Source organism: Equus asinus, chromosome 21 (genome assembly GCF_041296235.1).
Source record: "Equus asinus isolate D_3611 breed Donkey chromosome 21, EquAss-T2T_v2, whole genome shotgun sequence".
In the NCBI taxonomy this organism is placed as follows: domain Eukaryota; kingdom Metazoa; phylum Chordata; class Mammalia; order Perissodactyla; family Equidae; genus Equus; species Equus asinus.
Genome location: NC_091810.1, coordinates 53,267,470 through 53,287,373, shown reverse-complemented (window position 1 = coordinate 53,287,373; position 19,904 = coordinate 53,267,470). Strand labels below are relative to the sequence as shown.

Below are 19,904 nucleotides of genomic sequence, written 5' to 3'. Positions count from 1 at the left end.
CACTCAGGTCACACCCGCTCCCCGGAGCAAGGAGGGAAGCCCTGGCACATACTCACTTGTCCAGTCTTCTTCAAAGCAATGCAGGAAGTGGAATCCCACCATGATGAGCGCGTGCAAGGAAATGAGAGCTATGTACATCTGAAACAGGAAAGCAGTGCAGACACCATTGTGGTGAGGTCCTTCCGACTGTGCAGGCTCCCAGGACAGGGACGCTCAGAACCTCCCACTCAGGAACACTTAGTTAGGCTGAGGAGTGACCAGGAGAGGGCCAGAGAGGCATCTGGTGGTTTCCCCACTGGTTCCCCTGCCCCCAGCCCTGGGTCTGAGGTGAGCAGCCGTTCACTGCGAGCGTGTGGAGCAAGAACAGAAACAAGCACCCGTCACCAGGTGTGACCTGGGCTGCAGGTGGGGTGGGCTGCCCTGGGGAGCTCCAAGCCTGCTGCTTCTCCTCACTTGAAAAGCCAGGGTGCTGACTGCCAACGGTCCCCCCAGCCCTCACACTAAACATACCCCACCTACCTGCAGCCGAGGGTGGGTTTGCAGCTATCCCGAAAACTGCCTTCTTTAGCTACTTAGATTGGACACTCGGGATAGGAGCCCAGAACACAGGCCTTGCTTACAGCTAATCACCTTGAACCCACTTCTAAATGCTCCAGTGAAGGGCTCAGGAGCAGGCACTTGTTGACCAAGGTGAACTTTGGCAGAAAGGTGGACGTCTACATGGCCAGGCAGTATTCTGAACACTGAGTGTTAAGAATTTTCGAGGGAACAAAGCACTCCATCGCTTCATGGAGCGTGGGGCAGAATTCGGAAGCTGACTTACTGTAAACAGGACGAAGTACTTCTGGTTGTTCTCGCCAACACAGTTATTGACCCAGGGACAGTGGTGGTCCATCTTCCGAATGCACCGCTTACAAACACTGAAAAAGCCCACGAGGCAGACCTTCAGGGGTGCTGGTGGCAGGAGGGCCCGAGAGGAACACAGAACCCATGCTCCAGCTCCGCTCTTCAGAAATGGCCTCCTCGGGCACTGCCCAGGGTTTTGCTAGGTGTGTGTTGCAAGGGGCTTGGAAAGCAGGGTCAGCACCCCCAGGGTCACAGTCATTCCAAACAGGAGGACACTCATTCACCTCCATGGCCTCTTGTCTTGCTTAACATAAAAATAGATGGAACTGACATGGCTGAGAAAGAGGCTACTCTCCTGAGGTAACACTGAGCTGAGAATCTGGTTTACTGAGAGGACAGAATGAAGAAGCAGTTTGAAAAACTTGACAGGACGAGAGGAGATACAGAAAACAGCTGCTCCTAATTTCCCCAAAAGACCAAAAATCTGGTGCTGGGTGGAACTTCTGCCAAAGCACTGCCTTGTGTTACCAGGGAGGGTGTGGCTGACGGAAGAGAGCGCTAGAAGAGTCGAGAGCTGGCCAAGTGCAGGAGGTCTCAGGCTCGCAGGGAGCCCCCTGCAAGGACCTCCTAGCTCTAAGATAATATCCACTCAACCAAGGTCATTTGAGCTTAAGGTTGATCAGAAATCTCATTAATTTGCAAATTACTAACTTGTTATTGGGGTCATTTTTGGACTGAGATTGTTTCAGGCTTACTTGATAGCAAACACCCTCCCTACCCCTTTGCCAAGCAATAATCTGAATCAAGAGTCCAAGGCTAATGGGGGCTGGAAAGCAACTACGTTCCAAAGCTCAAGTTTAGAAAGACCCATTTGCCAATAGATGGGCTCATCAAAAATTGTTTCTTTTTCAATTCGTTAACATTTATTTTAGGGGCACTATTTGTTCACAATGGTTTGAAATACTATAAATATAAGCTTGGGAAAAATACAATTAGATTTCTCTTTTGAAAGTTCCTTAGTTCACACCAGCTTTCTTTCCACTAGTTTCAGTCTAACTTTCCTCAGGTCTTGATCAAGTGCACATGGGCTACAGTGGTGGGCCCTGCAGGAATGGTTGGCGTCAGGGCCCTGCTGACAGGAGAAGGGCTACATCAGTTCACACCACGGTGCTTGCTGAGCTCTGGGTGACCGGCTGACGGGGAGGGAAAGCGAGGGGGGAGCTCTTCTGGGTGAGGAGGTGAGCTGCTCCCCAGACTCCAGGCCAGGAACACAGATCACTCTGAAGGAGGGCTCCATGGCAAGGCCACAGCGACTCTAGGCTGCAGGGCTCACCCACATCCCAGGAGGAAGCGTGGCCTTTCCTCAGCATGGCATGAGCTTTGGCGGTGGAAGGCAGACCTGGGGCTGCTGAGCTACCCCGCTCAGACTAGCTAAACTTCAAGTCGCAGGTTCCCATCCATAGGAAGTACTGTCATAAGGAAAAGGTGACAGCAGATACGGGGCCTGGCTCAGACCAGTGCTGGAGTCACACTTGTCTCCGCCCTTGCTCTTTTCCACAACTTTAAAGGGCCTTGCTAACACAGGCATGTTGGGAATGGGCACATCTCAGAGATGCTAGCCCAGCTCTAGAATCTCCCTGGGGGCCAGGAGGGCAGGGTAAGGAAGGGAGGCATGAAAGGGACATGGGGGGAAATAAAGAGAAACTCAGGTACCAGCAACTCCATTACCTTGTCTCTAGCTCTCTTTCTGTTTCTATGTGTGTTACCAATTTAAAAAATACCTATGAATATGCATAATATATATTTTAATTGGTAACACTTGTTCCCAGTACACAATCATAAAAGTTCAGAGAAGACAGTGAAGAGTGAGCTGCTCCCTGCATCCCAGCCACCAGGCCCCACATTCCCTCCATGGAGCCACCTCCTACAGTCCATTTCTTGCATGTCCTTCTCAAGACAATCAGCGCTGGGGTTTCTTAATTCCCTCCCTGTCTGGGGACAAAATTCCAGAGGGTAACTACCTCCCTGATCCAGGCTCTTGAGTAGTTTCTCTTCCGTCTGCACTTATTTCTAAAAGGGGTTTCAAGTGGGTGCTCAGAGGCAGTGTTTGCTTGGCAACAGAGAGGTACCAAGTGGCCTGACATCCTCGGAAAGCTGTCCAAGAGTTTAAACAAGCTCTCACAGGAAATCCATCCTTTGCTCTCCTCCCAGCCTCTCGGAAGACACCAGGGCTGAACCCCGGGAAGCTGGATCTCACAATGGGCTAAGTCTCACTGGGCCACACAATTAGAAAACTACTCATCCTTCAAGGGGCAGGCAGAGTGAGGACAGCCCACTGGGAGCTGCAAAGAATGGTCCAGAGTGCTGGTCTCTGAGTTTCCTGTTTTCAAAGACAGGAAATGCCAAGATGGCACCTCTCCCTCTGGCTTATAGGGTTGTTCAACAGCAGGCTCCTGGGCCAGGTGGGCACGTGGATGGGGGAGGACCATCCATGCTTGGGGCTGGAGGCCTGCTCAGAGGCTGACTCATCCACAGCTACAATGAATGAATGGCTCTGGGGCTGAGGCCAGGAGAGTACTAGGGGAAGACCTAGAGGTGGGTCCTCGAGGGGGTCAGTGAAGGACACTCCAGGCCCAGGGTGGTAACTGCCCACACCCTGCCCAGCTGGTTCACCTCAGGTACCATCTGTCATGAAAAGGAAGAAAAAAGATGGGCCTCCTCCCACAACCCCCAACACCCTACTGAGAATCAGTCACTTCAGAGCCAGCCTTCTTCCCAGCCCCTACTGCATGGTGGGCAGGGGGCTCAGTGGTCCCCTCCCCAGACACAGCAGCCAAGGCAGGCTCCCAGAGCGCCCTTTTTCCACTCTTGCTCCCTGGCAAAATACACCTTCCTCTCCGAGGTACCTCCTTGCTCACTTTCCTCACCTGTCCATCAGCCTTCTCCTTGCACTCGTCTCTAGCACCAATTCCAGTGTCTCGTGTGTGAGACACTGCAGGCTGGTGAGCTCCTGGGGTATAGGCACCAAGTGCCAGGCAACATGCTCTTTTTTTTTTTTTTTAAAGATTTTATTTTTTTTCCTTTTTCTCCCCAAACCCTCCCGATACATAGCTGTATATTCTTTGTTGTGGGTCCTTCTAGTTGTGGCATGTGGGAAGCTGCCTCAGCGTGGTTTGATGAGCAGTGCCATGTCCGCGCCCAGGATTCGAACCAACGAAACACTGGGCTGCCTGCAGCAGAGCGTGCGAACTTAACCACTTGGCCATGGGGCCAGCCCCAAGCAACATGTTCTAAGCATGCAATAACAGCCACTGAAAAGACCAAACATCTTAAATGGAAGTATTTTTTGGTTTCCCTGCCTTCAAGGTTTCCCAGGCCCCTTCTATGGTTTTTTGGGGGGTTTTTTTTGTTTGTTTTTTTTGAGAGGAAGATTGGCCCTGAGCTAACATCTGTTGCCAATCTTCCTCTTTTTGCTTGAGGAATATGGCTCCTGAGCTAACATCCGTGCCAATCTTCCTCTACTTTGTATATGGGATGCTGCCACAGCATGGCTTGATGAGCGGTGTGTAGGTCTGCACCCGGGAACCTGTGAACCCCAGGCTGCCAAAGTGGAGTGCATGAACTTAACCACTACACCACTGGGCTGGCTCCCCCTTCTATGTTTTAAGTCATTGCTTTACAAGAGGGTGGATGCTTCTCCTCCCCTCTTTCTCCAGGTTCCCTACCATCTTTCGGGCCCCAAAGCACTTCCTTCAAAAGCTTGATATAGCCCGACAAGCTCATCGGCTCACGTGCATTCAGGTTCTTTTGCACTTATGTGTTCCCTCTCCAGGGAGGTCCGAGGGCCTTTCCTTGGTACTCAGCCCCAGAGGAGCTGGCTGAGGTCCTCTTGCCCACCCTGGGCAATGGCTCTCCATGGAAACATAGCCGTGTCCATGAGGGCCTTGTGCCTCTCCCTACAGCAAGACTTACCGAACGGTGTTATGGTGGATAAGTGCATCTGTCCTGCCTGGGCAGGAGGTCCCTGGATCGGGGCCATGTCTAACCCACCACTACAACCCAGAGCCAAGCCCAGAACCCCAGTTAGCGAGGGTCGGCTGAGTGAAGGCTCTGACGGGACAGATGGGGAAAGAGGCGGCCTAGGAAATGGGCTCCACCTCATCAGACTGGGATGCCCCAGGAGGGAAAGAGAAAAGAAAATAGCAAGAAGGTACCAAGTGGACCATGCTCTATGTATAGGTTTTCATCTCATCTCACTGGCTATGAATAAAATTATAAGCAAAAAAGGCACCTACCACATTTTAGCCCCAGCTCAGAAACGATCAGGGTACGGCAGCGCAGTGTGATGGAAAGAACTCTGCTCTCAGATCCCCGCTTTGGGCTCTGGGCAAAGAAACTTAGCTTCTCTAAACCACCCTCTGCAGAATTAGCCCTGATCTCTCTCAAGGTTAGAGATAAAGTAGATGAAATGCTTTCAAAACAACACTAGTGCTATATAAATTTTGTCAGTAATCCTAACCAAGAGAAAGACAAAAGAAGAACCTGGCAGGGGCCTAAGCAGTCCATGACTGTCTCAGTCTTAGCATGTGTGTGTTTGTGGGGGGTGGGGAGGACTGTGAGATTTTGCCAGGGTCAGAGGTCTCCATCTCCTTGCGCAAGAAGAACCTAACGCATAAGCCTAATACCTTGCCTGTCCGCATTAGCATAAATGGTTCCCCCCACAGCATTTCCACATGCTTCTATGGTCCTCATGAAGAGGAGGTTCAACACCAGGGTGAAAGCAGCCTGGGGTTCCAGAGTGCCTCTCCTTGGAAGGGAGACCCAGCCACATACCACCATGCTGGGAGGAACACCCATAGGTCCAAGGTGTGGGAGTATCTGGGGTACCCAGCAGGGCTCAGGGAATGGAGATGCTTTTAAATCCCATGGGCTCTACTGGGAAGAGGGGAACACACACATGCGTCTACACGTGTACCTTTGCCTGAGCAGGCAAGACCAGCACTAACTTCCTCTAACGAGGTAGCAGGCCTCTCATCTCAATCAGTCACAAACCCAGCTCTGTCTGGTGTGCTGGGGGTTCTGCTTATCGAAAACTGTGAGTCTCCAGACGGCTTGGGCACTGCGAGCTGTTACAAAGGAGCAGTTGTCAGCACACATTTCCTGAGGCAGGAACAGGCACCCTCACTCGAGTTCATCTGAATCAGCAGCTCTTGTTTTGCTCAAGCTGATTTGTTTACTAGCACTCAAGAATACCTCCCTCGGATCATCCTGGGGAGAGAGGCGAGGAGGAGGCGGTGAGGAAAATGCCATGCAGTGGAGGCAGCGAAGGACTCAGGCAGGAAAGAGAAAAGAACCACTGTGGTCACTCGAAAGTTCTTTGCTGAAGTTCACACCTCCCTGTTTCTGGTCCAGCCTGTTTAACCCAGCACACCCCCAGCACTCACACATTCCTCTGTTAACAAACGGCTTCCACTCATTGAACTAGGTGACTCCGTCATTCATATTTAGCCCTCACAACAGGTTAGGGAGGAGCAGCACTTTTTATGGAGGAGAAAGCTGAGGCTCACAAGGTCCCACAGTAGGATGGGGACAGTGCTGGACTTCCAACGCTGACTTCTCCAAATTCAAGGCTGGAGCTTGCTCCACCACACTGGGCTGCCCTGAGGAGCCATGTAAGCAAGCTGGGCCTTTTCACCAGGGTGATGCTTAGAAAACAGCTGGTCTCCTGAGCCTCAGGGTAGCAGGAAAAGACTAGACTGCTGCCTCCATCTCAGGCACAGGAAGCAAGCCTTGAAATTAGCTTCTAACACAGATCTCAGAAGCAAGCTGACCCAGAGACAGAAAACTCCACAGGAGACAGCTATTACCAAAGGCCCCTGCCCAAGCTCCTCAGCCCTCACCCTCAGTTGTGGAGGTCTTCAGATCTTTCTCTCTCAGACAGACAGGAAAACATACATACGATTACCTCAGTTTTTCACGAGCCATCTCCTAACTGGAGTTCTAGTGGAAAGCGCTGTGGACTTGGAGTCAGAACCAGTGGGACCCAATCCTGTCTCCGGGACTCACCAGCTCTGTGATCTCAGAGCAGTCACTTAACCCCTTCGAGCCTTAATCCCTCATCTAGGGAGTCATTCCTATAGCAATACCTATCTCTGGGGGTGGCCATGAGGGTGAAAATGAGATGACTGATGATGAGACAGGGTGGGCTGAGGTGCCTGGGACTGACTTAGGAGCTGACAATGGGATCTGCTTTCCTCTGAGAGGTAGACAGTGAGGCCCACACAGAAATGCCACCTTTCGGGGGCTTGGCTCTCTCACAAAACCCAAATGTTCCCACAGCCTGAGACTGACAAGGATGACCTCCTGACATCAGGAGCCAGTTCATTCCTCCACAATCTCTCCCCACCCCAAACACACACCAGTATGAAAAAGGGACCAAGGGACATGTTTGTATTCCTGTAACTGAGCATTTAAAAGTCTTTTGTAATAATAAAGCACAATTTTTAGCTAGATGTTTTCTTGTTGAGAAGACTCAAAACAAGAAAGAAATCTGAAAACCAAAAGGGAGAAATCATCACAGATAAGATGGGGAAATGGCTTTTTTTTTTTTTTAAAGATTTTATTTTTTCCTTTTTCTCCCCAAAGCCCCCCCCGGTACATAGTTGTATATTCTTCGTTGTGGGTCCTTCTAGTTGTGGTATGTGGGACGCCGCCTCAGCGTGGTTTGATGAGCAGTGTCATGTCCGCGCCCAGGATTCGAACCAACGAAACACTGGGCCGCCTGCAGCGGAGCGCGCGAACTTAACCACTCGGCCACGGGGCCAGCCCCGGGAAATGGCTTTTTTTGGCTGAATTTTATAAGTGTCACAACCTCTAGAGGTTTTGTTTTGAAGAAAAGCATTCATTCAAGAACAACTCCTTCATGTCCCCATAAAATTTAAGTGAATAGGGCCCACCTCTTAATTGGGTTAAGTACTAGACATTCATAGAATGATTTTCTAAAGCTTTGTCTCATGTGCCCTTAATAAAGTAACAAAGCTGTGAGGTGGGAATACCAGGAATCCTCTCAATTTTACAGTTATGGAAACAAAGGAAAGACAGTCAAGGTCCTATGTCAGGTGTAGCAGAGCCAAGTTTTGGGATGGGTGTCCTGAGCCCAAACCAAATGCCCTTTTCCAATCTAGTGAGCTCATGGGAATTGGGAGGGAGAGACAGCAGTCACTCAGTGCCTAGAAGAGGGGACGTTCAGAAGTCCTGTTGCTGATGGCACCCATGGGTAAAGTGGGTAAGTATGTAGGGGTGAGGAGGTGAGCCCAGGGGCATGTAAGTGCCTGCAGTGGTGGGCTCAGTCAGGCACCTGTGCGTGAGTGGGTGAGTGTGTGTGTGTGTGAGGAGGCGAGCCTGGTGGGTGCACATACCTGCAGAGGTGGGGGGTGGGGGAGTGTGGGGGGTGAGGAGGCGAGCCCAGGGGTGCGTGTACCTGCAGTGGTGGGCACGGTCGGGCTTGATGCTGCAGCACTTGGGACACTTGTACACCACCTGTCCAGGCTTCAGCTGTAAACTCTCGATGAACTCTTTAGTGGCATTTCCTTTGGGCACTGCCCCCTGGAATAAAGAGGAAAGGCATCAGGGTTGGGCTGGGGGTTCCAACCATTCTGACATTCCATGGTGGAGACAGTCATTTGAAAGCAGCAATTACACACACAGGGACAGAACGTTTTCATCCTAACAACATGTGAACTCTGTTCAGAATTATGCCAACATCAAGGAACATTTACTGACAAAGAACTTTCCTAAGGAAGAGTGATTGATTTTCTACACTGATGATTTTCTATTTTCATTTTACTAAAATTGTTTTTATTGAATCCATTCTTTCCTATGTAAATATTACAGTGAGGATGTGACTCACCAACTGCTTTTTAAATTTCCCAGTAACAGCTTCGGCCTTTGCGAATTTTCATTGGTAAGCTTTACATCTAACAGTCCGGTTTTCCCAGATCAAAATTTGCAGCTCTGAATTTTACTGGGTTCTGTTTAAATTGGAACAACTTTTATTTTATTTTTTTACCAGGACCATGGTTATGAAAGATTGGTAATCCATATTTAGTTCTTATGAATCCACAAGCAACTGTGAGCCATTGCCCTTGGATATTCAATTTGCTCTCTGACCAGAAGTGCCATTCAATTTGCTATCCCATCCTTTTAGGATGCTTGTGAATACTTTGCATTCTTATTCTGTCCACACTCGTGGTGGAACCAACAGCAGAACCAAAATGCCACCAGAGTCTACTTGGGCTGTGCACCCGTCCAAACAGAAGGAAAACAGGCAGTGTCCAGGCCCAAGCAGGGTCTCAATAACCAATCCTCACCAGGTGCCTACTTGGTGCTCAGCCTGTGCTCCCGCGCTCATTGCTATGGATTCAGGAATTAAACAAGGGCTCTCTCCCAGGGACCTCCTGGTCTTTTGGAGGCTGACAACAATTCTAGTAGAGGGGTTACATGCTGTAGAAGACAGCTGTGATGAGAGAACACAGAGGAGCAGCAGCCAATTAACCAGGGGAACCAGAGAAGTGTCAAGAAGTGAGGTTTAAGGGTTGTCCTGAGGAATGCACAGAGGTTTGCGACATAGACCTGTGGGAGAAAAGGGATTCCGGCCAGAGGAGGGTCATAGCAAAGGCAAAGAGGTGAGAGTGAGCACAGCATAGGGAGACAGTGGGAAGATCAGTATGGTAGAGCCCAGGGCATGCAGTGTCAGCAGGGAGGCCGGACTGATGGGCTGGGCCAGCCTGGGTAGTGTTGAATGCCAGGTCTAAGGGCTGGGGTGGGATTTTTCTTTATAGGCAGCCCAGAGACACTAGGTAACATCAGTGCTTTAGCATGAGAACTCAGTTGCCTGTGCTGTGTGGATCAGATAAGAAGAGGGAGAGATTAAAATCCTAGAGACTAGTTAGAGGTTACTGTTGATGGTCCAGTAAGGAAAAACTGAACTATAAGGATGAAGGAGAAGTGGAGAAGAAATTCAGAGATCTAAACAAAAAGTGTAGGGAACCAAGTTAATATTGTGGTCACGTATTCTTGGTCGTGCACTGGAGTCTACTGTGAAAATACAGATGCCTAGACTCTAGTGCAACACCACTATATAAAAACTGTCAGGGGGTGAGGCCCAGACACCCGTATTTTTAAAAAGCAGGGCTGAGAACTACTGTGCCAGACCAGGAGCTCCATGATTAGGGTCTACCTTGTTCAGCACCAGAGCCCCTAGCCTGGAAAAGATTTATCAGTTACCAGCAAAAGATGAAAGGAGTAGTGCAAGTGAACAGAACAAAAAAGAAGGGAGCCAAGGATGCCACCCTGGGGGACTCCACCAGCTTGTTCCAGCTCCCAAACAAGAACTGGGCCTAGGAATAAATTAAACCCAGGAGATGAAAGACCTATACACTGAAAACTATAAGACATTATTTAAAGAAATGGAAGAAGACATAAAGAAATGGAAAGATCCATGCTCATGGATTGGAACAATAAACATAGTTAAAACGTCCTTATGACCCAAAGCAGTCTACAGATTCAACGCAATCCCAGTCAGAATCCCAATGACATTCTTCATGGAAATAGAACAAAGAATCCTAAAATTTATATGGAACAACAAAAGACCCCAAATAGCCAAAACAATTCTGAGAAAAAAGAACAAAGTTAAAGGTATCACACTCCCTGAATTCAAATTCTACTACAAAGCTATAGTAACCAAAACAGCGTGGTACTGGCACAAAAACAGACACGCATAGATCCATGAAACAGAATTGAGAGCCCAGAAATAAAACCACACATCTATGAACAACTAATCTTTTACAAAGGGGCCAAGATACAGAATGAAGAAAGGAAAGTCTCTTCAATAAATGGTGTTGGGAAAACTAGACAGCTACACGCAAAAGAATAAAAGTAGACCATTATCTTAACCTTACACAAAAATTAACTCAAAATGGATTAAAGACTTGAATGTAAGACCTGAAACTATAAAACCCTTAGTAGGGAATATCGGTAGTATACTCTTTGACACTGGTCTTAGCTGTATCCTGTCTACTCAGGAAAGGGAAACAAAAGAAAAAATAAACAAATGGGACTACATCAGACTAAAAAGCAAAGGAAACCATCAACAAAATGAAAAGATAACCCACCGACTGGGAGGGAATATTTGCAAATCATATATCTGACAAGGGGTTAATCTCCAAAATATATAAAGAACTCGTACAACTCAACAACAACAAAATGAACAAGCTGATCAAAAAATGGACAAAGGATATAAACAGACATTTTCCCAAAGATATACAGATGGCCAACAGGCACATGAAAAGATGTTCAACATCACTAATTATTAGGGAAATGCAAATAAAAACTACACTAAGATATCACCTTTACCCATTAAAATAGTTATAATTGACCAGACAAGAAATAACAAGTGTTGGAGAGGATGTGGAGAAAAGGGAATTCTCATACGCTGCTGGTGGGAATGCAAACTGGTGCAGCCACTATGGAAAAGAGTATGGAGATTTCTCAAAAAATTAAAAATAGAAATACCATGTGATCCAGCTATGGTATTTGGGTATTTATGCAAAGAACATGAGATCAACAATTCAAGGAGACTTATGCATGCCTATGTTCATTGCAGCATTATTCACAATAGCCAAGATGCGGAAGCAACCCAAGTGCTCATCAATGGATGACTGGATAAAGAAGATGTGGTACATATACATATATACATACAATGGAATACTACTCAGCCTTAAAAAAAGACAAAGTTGTGCTATTTGAGAGAACTTGCACGGACCTTGAAGGTATTATGCTAAGCAAAATAAGTCAGACAGAAAGACAAATACCATATGATTTCACTCATATGTGGAAGATAAACAAATACTTAAATAAGGAGAAGAGACTAGTGGTTACCAGTGGAGAAGGGGGTGGGAGGAGGGCAAAAGGGATAAAGGGGCACATATGTATGGTGATGGATAAAAGCTAGACTATTAGTAGTGAACACAATGCAGTCTATACGTAAACTGAAATATAATAATGTATACCTGAAATTTATACAGTTATAAGCCAACATGACCTCAATTAAAAAAAAAAGAACTGGGCCCGACACTGAATCAAGTCACAGTTATGGTAGGGACTCAGGGCCCACCTCTCCCCCCAAGACCCCTATGTTAGGTCTAGGCGACACCAGGCTCCACTCCTTAGTGGGCATCCATTAGATACCACAATCAGAGAAGGTAACACAACATCACAACAACAGAACCCGGGACTGTGCCCAAGTTCCGAAGGGGCCCAGAGCAAGTGACAGTGTGGCTTACTAGGGTGGGCAGGTGGGGATTTCAGAGCTGCCAGAGCACCCCTGGTCTCCCCAGAGTGGGGCTGAGGGACTATAACAGGCCAAGTGAGGGGTTCCCAGGGCAGAAAGGATGAGGACTGAGTGTCAGAACCTTTCCTATGAAAGTCTGGTATGGGAAGAGCCACTGAAGAAACAGAAAAAGCTTTAAACGCTGAGAATGCAAAGGAGCTGTGGTTTGGTCTTTTGGCAAGAAAACGACTCACAGAGGATAAAGATTCCAGCTATGGAAACCATAAAGACAAATCAACTAACAACTCTTTCCTGAAAGTCTACCCTGTACCGAGCACTGTGGGGAGTACAAAGAAGGGATGGGAGCCTGGTGGGGCAGACAGGCACACAGACACAGGAAGGAGGCTGAGGACCCAGTAAAAGGCATGGCCACTGGGGCATTAGGAGCTGGGGGAGGCAGCAGGGCTGCGGGTGGGGACCTCAGGAAGGCCAGGAGGCACTTGGGCCCGAAGGGTGAGGATCCTAGTGGATGCAGGCAGAAGGTGGGCACCTGGGGGGAACAGTCCCAGCACCAGCCAGATGGGGGTCTGTACCCAGCCTGTCCAGGAGGTAATGGCTGGAGAACGGCAGCATGTGCAAGGGGGTCTTCCCAGCAGTGAAGAAAAAATCCAGTATTACTGTTCCATCATGGAAAGATTTTCAACTTGTCTCCAAGAGGCCCTGGGGTGCCTCTCTGGCGTCTCCAGGCTGGCATACACTGATAGGCCCTCGTCTCCTGGCCTCTCCTCCTGCCCCAACTCCATCCCTCATGTGGTTCTTTGCTGGGCCTCCAACTTCTCCTCTGCTGACCCCTCTGTTATCACCAGCTCTTTAGTCCTCCCTCTCCTGCCTCGGTGAGGACCTACTCACTCCCGAGATGGGCAGCACTTGACTAACTTATCACTAGGAGCAATGACGCACTTCCGTACTGGTCTGTCTGATGGTGACCGGCTGACGGCTCCTGAGGGGCAGGAGACAAGGACGAGCGAGAAAATCCAAAGGATCACTCATCCACACAAATGCTCATCTCACTGGTGGAGGCTCAGGATTTCAAGTAGGGTGGTGATGACGTCCCAAGAAGAGACCTCTAAAAACCTGGATCCTGGTACACGGGAACTGTGGGCACCAAGATGCTGTAAATCCCAAGGGACTCAGCATAATGATCACCTCTGTGGTGGTAGGAGGCTGGGTGGCGTGGAATGAAGTGGCAGGTGGAGGGTGTGTATATAAATAGGCTAAAACTCTTTGTAATGCTTTATTTTTGAAGCTAGGGGTGAACACACGAGTGGTCATCACATTATCCTTTATATCCTCCTACTTGTTTGAAGTGTTTCATTGAAAATTTTCCTAATATCATACTCTTAATAAAAAAAAATTTTCCTAAAAGTTCAAAAAAGAAGTATAAAAAATATTCCGGTCTGCAAAATGCAGTCAGATGCCAGGAAAGCCTACGATAGAAATTTTAAAATCAAACAAATTTCTGTAGGCAAGGACTTATATGGTACATATATGCCATTTAGGATATAGTTCTTGACACTAAATATGCCGCAAAAGTACACAGCTCATAACATGGAAAACACCTATGATAGACTGTTAAAGGGAAAAGTAGATTTCCAAACAATATGCAGAATATAAGTCCATTTTGGTAAATATTTTATACATACACATACAGAAAGATACACGCAAAAGTATTATTGATTATTTCATGTAGTTGGATCACAGGTAATTTTCATTTTCTTGACTACATTTCTTAAATGTTCTACTAGGAACATGTGGCTTTTGCAATGAGGAAAAAACTCATTAAAAATACAAGCAAAAAAACATACCCCAGGAAGGAGCTATCCTAAATAGGAATACAAGCAACTTTCCTGAAGTTTGTAGCCAAGTTGCTATGACTGTCTCATCTTGAGACATCTGAGGGACCCCCTTGATGCAGCAGTGAAGGGCCAGGGTCTGGAAGTCTTCACACAGGCAAGGCAGGGCCCAGACCACCCGGACGAGTGGATTTTAAAAGGGGCTTAGGAAGGTCACCAGCCCAGGCAGAGAAGAGGGCCCCACAAAAGCTCACAGGGCCTTATTTTTAATTTTCTTCAATGTAAAAAGTAATTGAGTTTGGACAACTGTGTGACCTTTTGTGGATCCCGAAGCCACAAAACTACATCTAGGTCACTACTGTCACGTGTACATGGAAAAAGTACTAAGGAACATCATTTCCCCAAGGAGGTGAAGCAATGGGGCTGAGTTTTCCTAAATGAAGGCCCAGGTCATATTTGTTTTTTTCTAGGTCCAGTTTTTAAGGTCTTAACAATCAGAAGTTGCTCTAAACCCCAGGAGGTTCCACATAAAGGACCACAAGAGGAAACCCCTATACGGCAAAGGGCACTCGGAGCCCTCATTTGGTCTTCTCATTATTGCCTACTATTTCAGACCATCAGAGACAGCACTCAAGAGCTCAGCCTTTCTAAAAGTTTGCCCCTCCAGTGTGACTCCATCTGCGTAAATCTCCTGGAAGGCTCACTCTCATCCAGGCAAGACCACCTGCCCAGTAAGCCCATCTTTCAGAGCCAGAGACCAGCTGGGTCAGCCCGAGACTGAGGAGTCTGTGACACAGGCACTTTTCAGTCTCTGCCTCAGATGTCTTTTTCTTTCTTTCTTTCTTTCTTTCAATATGCTCTTCTGGGCTTATCTCCACAGATTTCCGAACTTCCAGTTATTAGTTTACAGTGAGGAATTTTGTTCTGTACAATTCTGGACAGGGGCTCGGAAGGCCTGCTGAGACATTTCTGCCACTGCTGCCACACTTGCACTACTGAGAAACAGCCCCCTCCACCCCAAACCCCCTGATTCTGATACATCTCACAGATATGCCTTGAAGCTTCCGAATTACTACAGCCTGGCAGACCAAAACTTACTGATGTTTTCCTCATTTCCAAACTAATACTTGTTCAGGATTTAAAAAAACATAGAGAGATCAGGACATTAAAAGGGAAAAACCCATCTGATTCTATACCCCAAAACAAGTACTATTAACATTTTTGAATATATTCTTACAGTCTTTTCTCTTTGCACATAGTAAGCTAAAAACACTTCTAAAAATATACAGATCCATAAAAATGCTTATGTGCGTCTAAGAGATATATTCGGCCCTGTAGTGGAATCTGTTTAAATTTGGGGGAGGGAGGCATAATATGACTCCGTCAACCTTCCCCTCAGTGGCTAGCCCAAACTTCCAGTACCTTCCTCAACCCCTACCCACTTCCTTTTCTATTTCAGAGAAAACTGAGGCTGCCGGGGTAAACCCCTTTCACATTCCTCATCTCCCTCTCCCCCATCCCTGGAGCCACAGGTACCCACTGTCTTGGAGGACTAGGGTCCCTCAGGGACCCATACTGCTACCTCTGAGCTTTGCCTTAGTGTTAGCAGATCCACGCTCTCCCTCCCCTTCATAGCTAAGCTTCTTGAAGTTGTGGGCGTTTGCTGTCTCTCCTTACCTCTCACTTACTTTCTAGTTCACTGCTCTCTGGCACAGGTCAACTCCCTCCCGTGTCTCCACACCAGGGAATCACTCACCAAGTCACTGAGCAACTCCCTGAGGCCAAACCCAAAGGTCGATTCTTCGCCCTCATCTTCCTCAGGTCTGCTCACCGACCACCAGCCCCTCCTCCCCATCACTCTGTCCTACACTGCTTCACTTCCTCCGGGTCTCCTTCTGCCTCTGCGGCTGTGCCTCTCCCCCTGTCATGGGATCCTGCCCATCCTCGACACCAGTGTTCCTCAGGGTTCCACTGCCAGCCTTCTCCCCTGCTCATCCTGCATTCCCTGGACAGCCTTTCTCTGTCACCACTCAGTGGTAAGGCTCAAATTGCCAGCTCCAAATCAGATCCCTGTTTTGGAGCTGCAGATATCTCCACCTGGCTGTTCAAAAGGCATTAAAACCAAACCCCCCAAACTCAATATGCTAGAACTGAACCCATTACTTTCTCCCCAAACTGTTCCTCCTACTTACCCTTCCCTGGCCCATGGCATATCCATCTACCCTGTCGTCAAGGGTAGAAATCAGTAGTCATCCCCAACTCCTCTAATGCGCTGCCCCGCACCCACACCCACTCCACCAGGTTAATTTGGCCCCAAGTTGTGCCCTGAATCCCATATTCTCCCCTCCATGCTACTCTCAAGGCCTTAGTTCAGCCCCATCATCATGTGCACCAGATACTAGAGAATCTCCTGGTCTTCTTGCCTCCCGTCTCTCCCCTGCACCCTACAGCCCCACCTCTATCCTTTCTCCCCAGTATTTTCCAGAGTAAACTTTTTAAAACGTGAATCTAATCATGTTATTCTCCTTGTCTAAAAGTCTTCACTGGCTCCTTAGAGCCTTCACACGGCCCAGAGTCTGAGCTCCTGGGCAGGGTTCATGCAAGGCCACCACAGCCCAGGCCTGTATCACCAATCCAGTGTCACCCCTCTCCCTGGACAGTCCTGCCCTGTGGACTACCTGGAGTTTCCTAAAAGCATTATGCTCTCAAGTCCTCCTCTCGTGCCCTTAGGCACCCCGGATTAGCACCTTCCCTCAGTCTGCCAGGTACCTCCTTGCCGCTTGCACCCAAACCAAAACTCACTCAGAGGTCACCTCCTCTGCCTTCTTTCTAGTGGCCCCAGGCCACACCAAAGGCACAACTCATCACTTGGCCTCTGTGCTACCACAGTTGGTACTTGTCTCATAACAACAATCATTTAATTACACACCAATCTCTCCTACATGACTACAAATTCCTGGAGGACAGAGACAATGTCTTTCAACTTGTAGCCCAGTGAATTGCCCAGGGCTTGGCACGGAGCAAGTATTCAATGAAGCCAAGCTGAATAATGATGATGATACAACAGACATTTATTGAGTGCTTAGATGCCAGGCACAGTTGCAAGTGCTTTACTGTATTTTGTCAGTTAATTCTGACAAGAAACTCATGAGGTAAAGACTATGCCATTCCTCATTTTATAGATGAGGTAACTAAAGCAGAGAAGTTAAGCAACTTCCCGAGATCATATGACTAACAAGTGGCAGAACCAGGATTCAGACCTAGGCAAGCCAAGTCTAAAACCTATGCCTCTATCAGAAGATGACTTACATATTTATTGGATATTTCTATTAAGTGACTTGAGGAGGCCTTTTTTCTTTTTTTGGTGAGGAAGATTGGCCCTGAGCTAATATCCCTTGCCAATCTTCCTTTTTGCTTGAAGACTGTCACTGAGCTAACATCTGTGCCACTCTTCCTCTATTTTGCATGTGGGATGCTGCCACAGCATGGCTTGATGAGTGGTGCATAGGTCTGTGCCTGGGATCCAAACCTGCAAACTCCAGGCTGCTGAAGAGGAGCACATGAACCCAACCACTATGCCACCAGGCCAGCGCCAAAGAGGCTTTTTTTTTATTGCTTTGATGCCATATGCCTTCTCCTGTCAACAACTATATCACCATGCTAACATTAAGAGTGAAACAGGCCCAGGATAACAAGGCTGGTTTCAGTAAGTATCCAGGATAATTATGATGATGTAAAAAGGACACAATGGAAAGCAATGGAGACAGGTTCCAAAGAAGCACCAATGACTCTATTTATTTCAAGCAATGAGGGTGAAAACCTGCTTAAATTGTTTCAGGGACCATGGGATCAAGGCTTCTGCACACCTACTGGTCTAGGCAGAAACTCTCCTTCTATTTGCTCTGCCGGAAACAGGGTGATCAGCCCCAGGCCTGTGTCACAAGGCCACCTGTCTCCTGCACGGCAGGTAATGCCCCAATTGGTCACCTTCCTCTCTCTGGAGCTAGAAAGACTTTCCAGTCGGTGTTTATAAGTCACTCAGTGGCACGTATGAGAAGTTGCCTGGCATGAGGGAGAATGCAGCACCTGACTCATGTGAACCCTGAGGCAAGTCTCCTGACCTGGGAATGTGCTCAGACCTTTGGGCAAGACGGGAGAAGGCCTTCTCGGGCTGCACCCAGCACGCAGCTGCACACTGCAGGAGGGCCCAGTTACATTCCTTCTCTGGGTTTCCACGGGCCCGACATCATGCCGCCATGCTACCGGCCCAAGTAAATACTTACTGATTCTGTACACAGATGTGCTGAATAAAGTCACCGAGGGAGACTCCAGAGGGAATATCAAATGCATGCTGAAGTGAGTCCCGATATTTCACTGATGAGTTTTGCTGGGTAAAAGTAAATCGGTGGCCTGCAGTGGTCTGAGATAGTCATGTGAGGTCTGTTTATAGCAAGGTGTTCCCAGTGTGGGATTCAATGGGAGGGAGGGGCAGCGGCAGGAAGACAGATGAATTTTCTTTTTCTTAACAATGTGGTTAAATTGAATTGATTTACATTCCTCCTTTTTTCAAATCTCAGGTTTGAGATAATCTACAATGAGGTTAATAAATGATTAGGTCCAAAGAAAGGAGGGGCAAAAAAAAGCTGACCACAGAGTTTACACAATTGCTATCATTGAGTAGTGCTTGGCTTTTGAGCTTCCTGGCAGCCAGGACAAAAATAAACAAGCTGTGTCTCTCAGCTGTAAGCTTCTTCTGGAAGACAGACTTTGTCTCAGATGTAAAATTTAAAGGGAATCCCTCAGGATGCCTGAGGGGGTTCACAGGATGAGGAATTAAAAATGTACTTGTAACTGGGAAAGAAAAGGTGGTAAAACTGGAGGAGGCAGGAAAGGAGAGAAAGGGGTACCAAGATAAGGGTTTCTGAGTCCAGGTTTTCTTCAAGAGGCTGCCTCTTCTGGGCAAGTGGAGCCACTCTAGACCTCTAAACGTCTGAAATGTTTCAGGAACACAGAACGCTCCTTTGATGACATTATGCAACCTCAGAGCAGGCAAGAAGAGGTACCCGGAGATCAAACACCAGTCTGACTTGGGCTCCTGCCCACACCCATGCCAGCCCACCTGCCAAGTGAGGCACCTGCCCCTCTGTCCCCTTCCCTCTCTTTACAGGCCTATCCCTTTTATCCCCTTCTCAGAGGGGGCTGCTTACACATTTCCCTCTTCTGTTTTCTGCTCAAGCTCTATGCGGAGCTTTACTTCTGTGTAGGAGTAAATGTTTGCTAAATGGCCCAGAAAGCTGTGGTGGCTGCAATTGCTCTGATGTTACATTTAGAATAAGAATTTCAAAGCTAGAAGTGGTACAGTAACTGTTTGGGGGAGCCTATAAAAGTTTTTTTTCTTTTTCCTAGTAATACTAACAAACGAAAATGATATACATTGTATACATTGTTATACATTGTTTATAATCTTAGGATGTAAGTTGTTCTGAAAAACTACAGGCAACATGAATTCTTGAGATCCAAATATGATCGTTCTGTTAGGGAACTCCCTGGAACACTGAGCATTGCCCTTCTGAAAACAGACTCCCCCTGCAGTGTTAATAATGAACCCTAATTGATCTGCCTTCAATGTGAGATCTGGGCTCCCAACTCTGCCTGGTGGAAGCCCAGGGTGCCCCAGGGGCTCCCACCTCTGCAGTTCCACCTCTTTCTGTTTTAGACACTGGGTTTTGCATAAGGTGTCATGTGCTGGGAGTGGGGAGAGGCAGTCAGCGGCAGGAAGAGCCTGAGATGGGGCACACCTGTAGGACATGCTTTGAGCTGCTCCCCTAACTAATGGTAGATATTTGACAGATGCTTCATTTTTTGGCCCAGTTTTC

The 19,904-nt window shown here is 47.8% G+C and overlaps 1 protein-coding gene across 4 annotated transcripts in view; it reads right to left on the bottom strand.

Annotated features, from left to right (window-relative positions):
• Window positions 1–19,904, bottom strand: part of ZDHHC3 (zinc finger DHHC-type palmitoyltransferase 3) — a 57,452-nt gene that overhangs the window by 18,432 nt on the left and 19,116 nt on the right. For all 4 annotated transcript variants that reach the window (XM_014852441.3, XM_014852444.3, XM_014852443.3 and 1 more), the window contains exons 3-5: window positions 8,327–8,451; window positions 824–920; window positions 57–138 (exon numbers count right to left, since the gene is read on the bottom strand). In XM_014852441.3, the coding sequence (XP_014707927.1) occupies window positions 57–138; window positions 824–920; window positions 8,327–8,451 (304 nt within the window). The remainder of the gene's footprint in view (window positions 1–56; window positions 139–823; window positions 921–8,326; window positions 8,452–19,904) is intronic.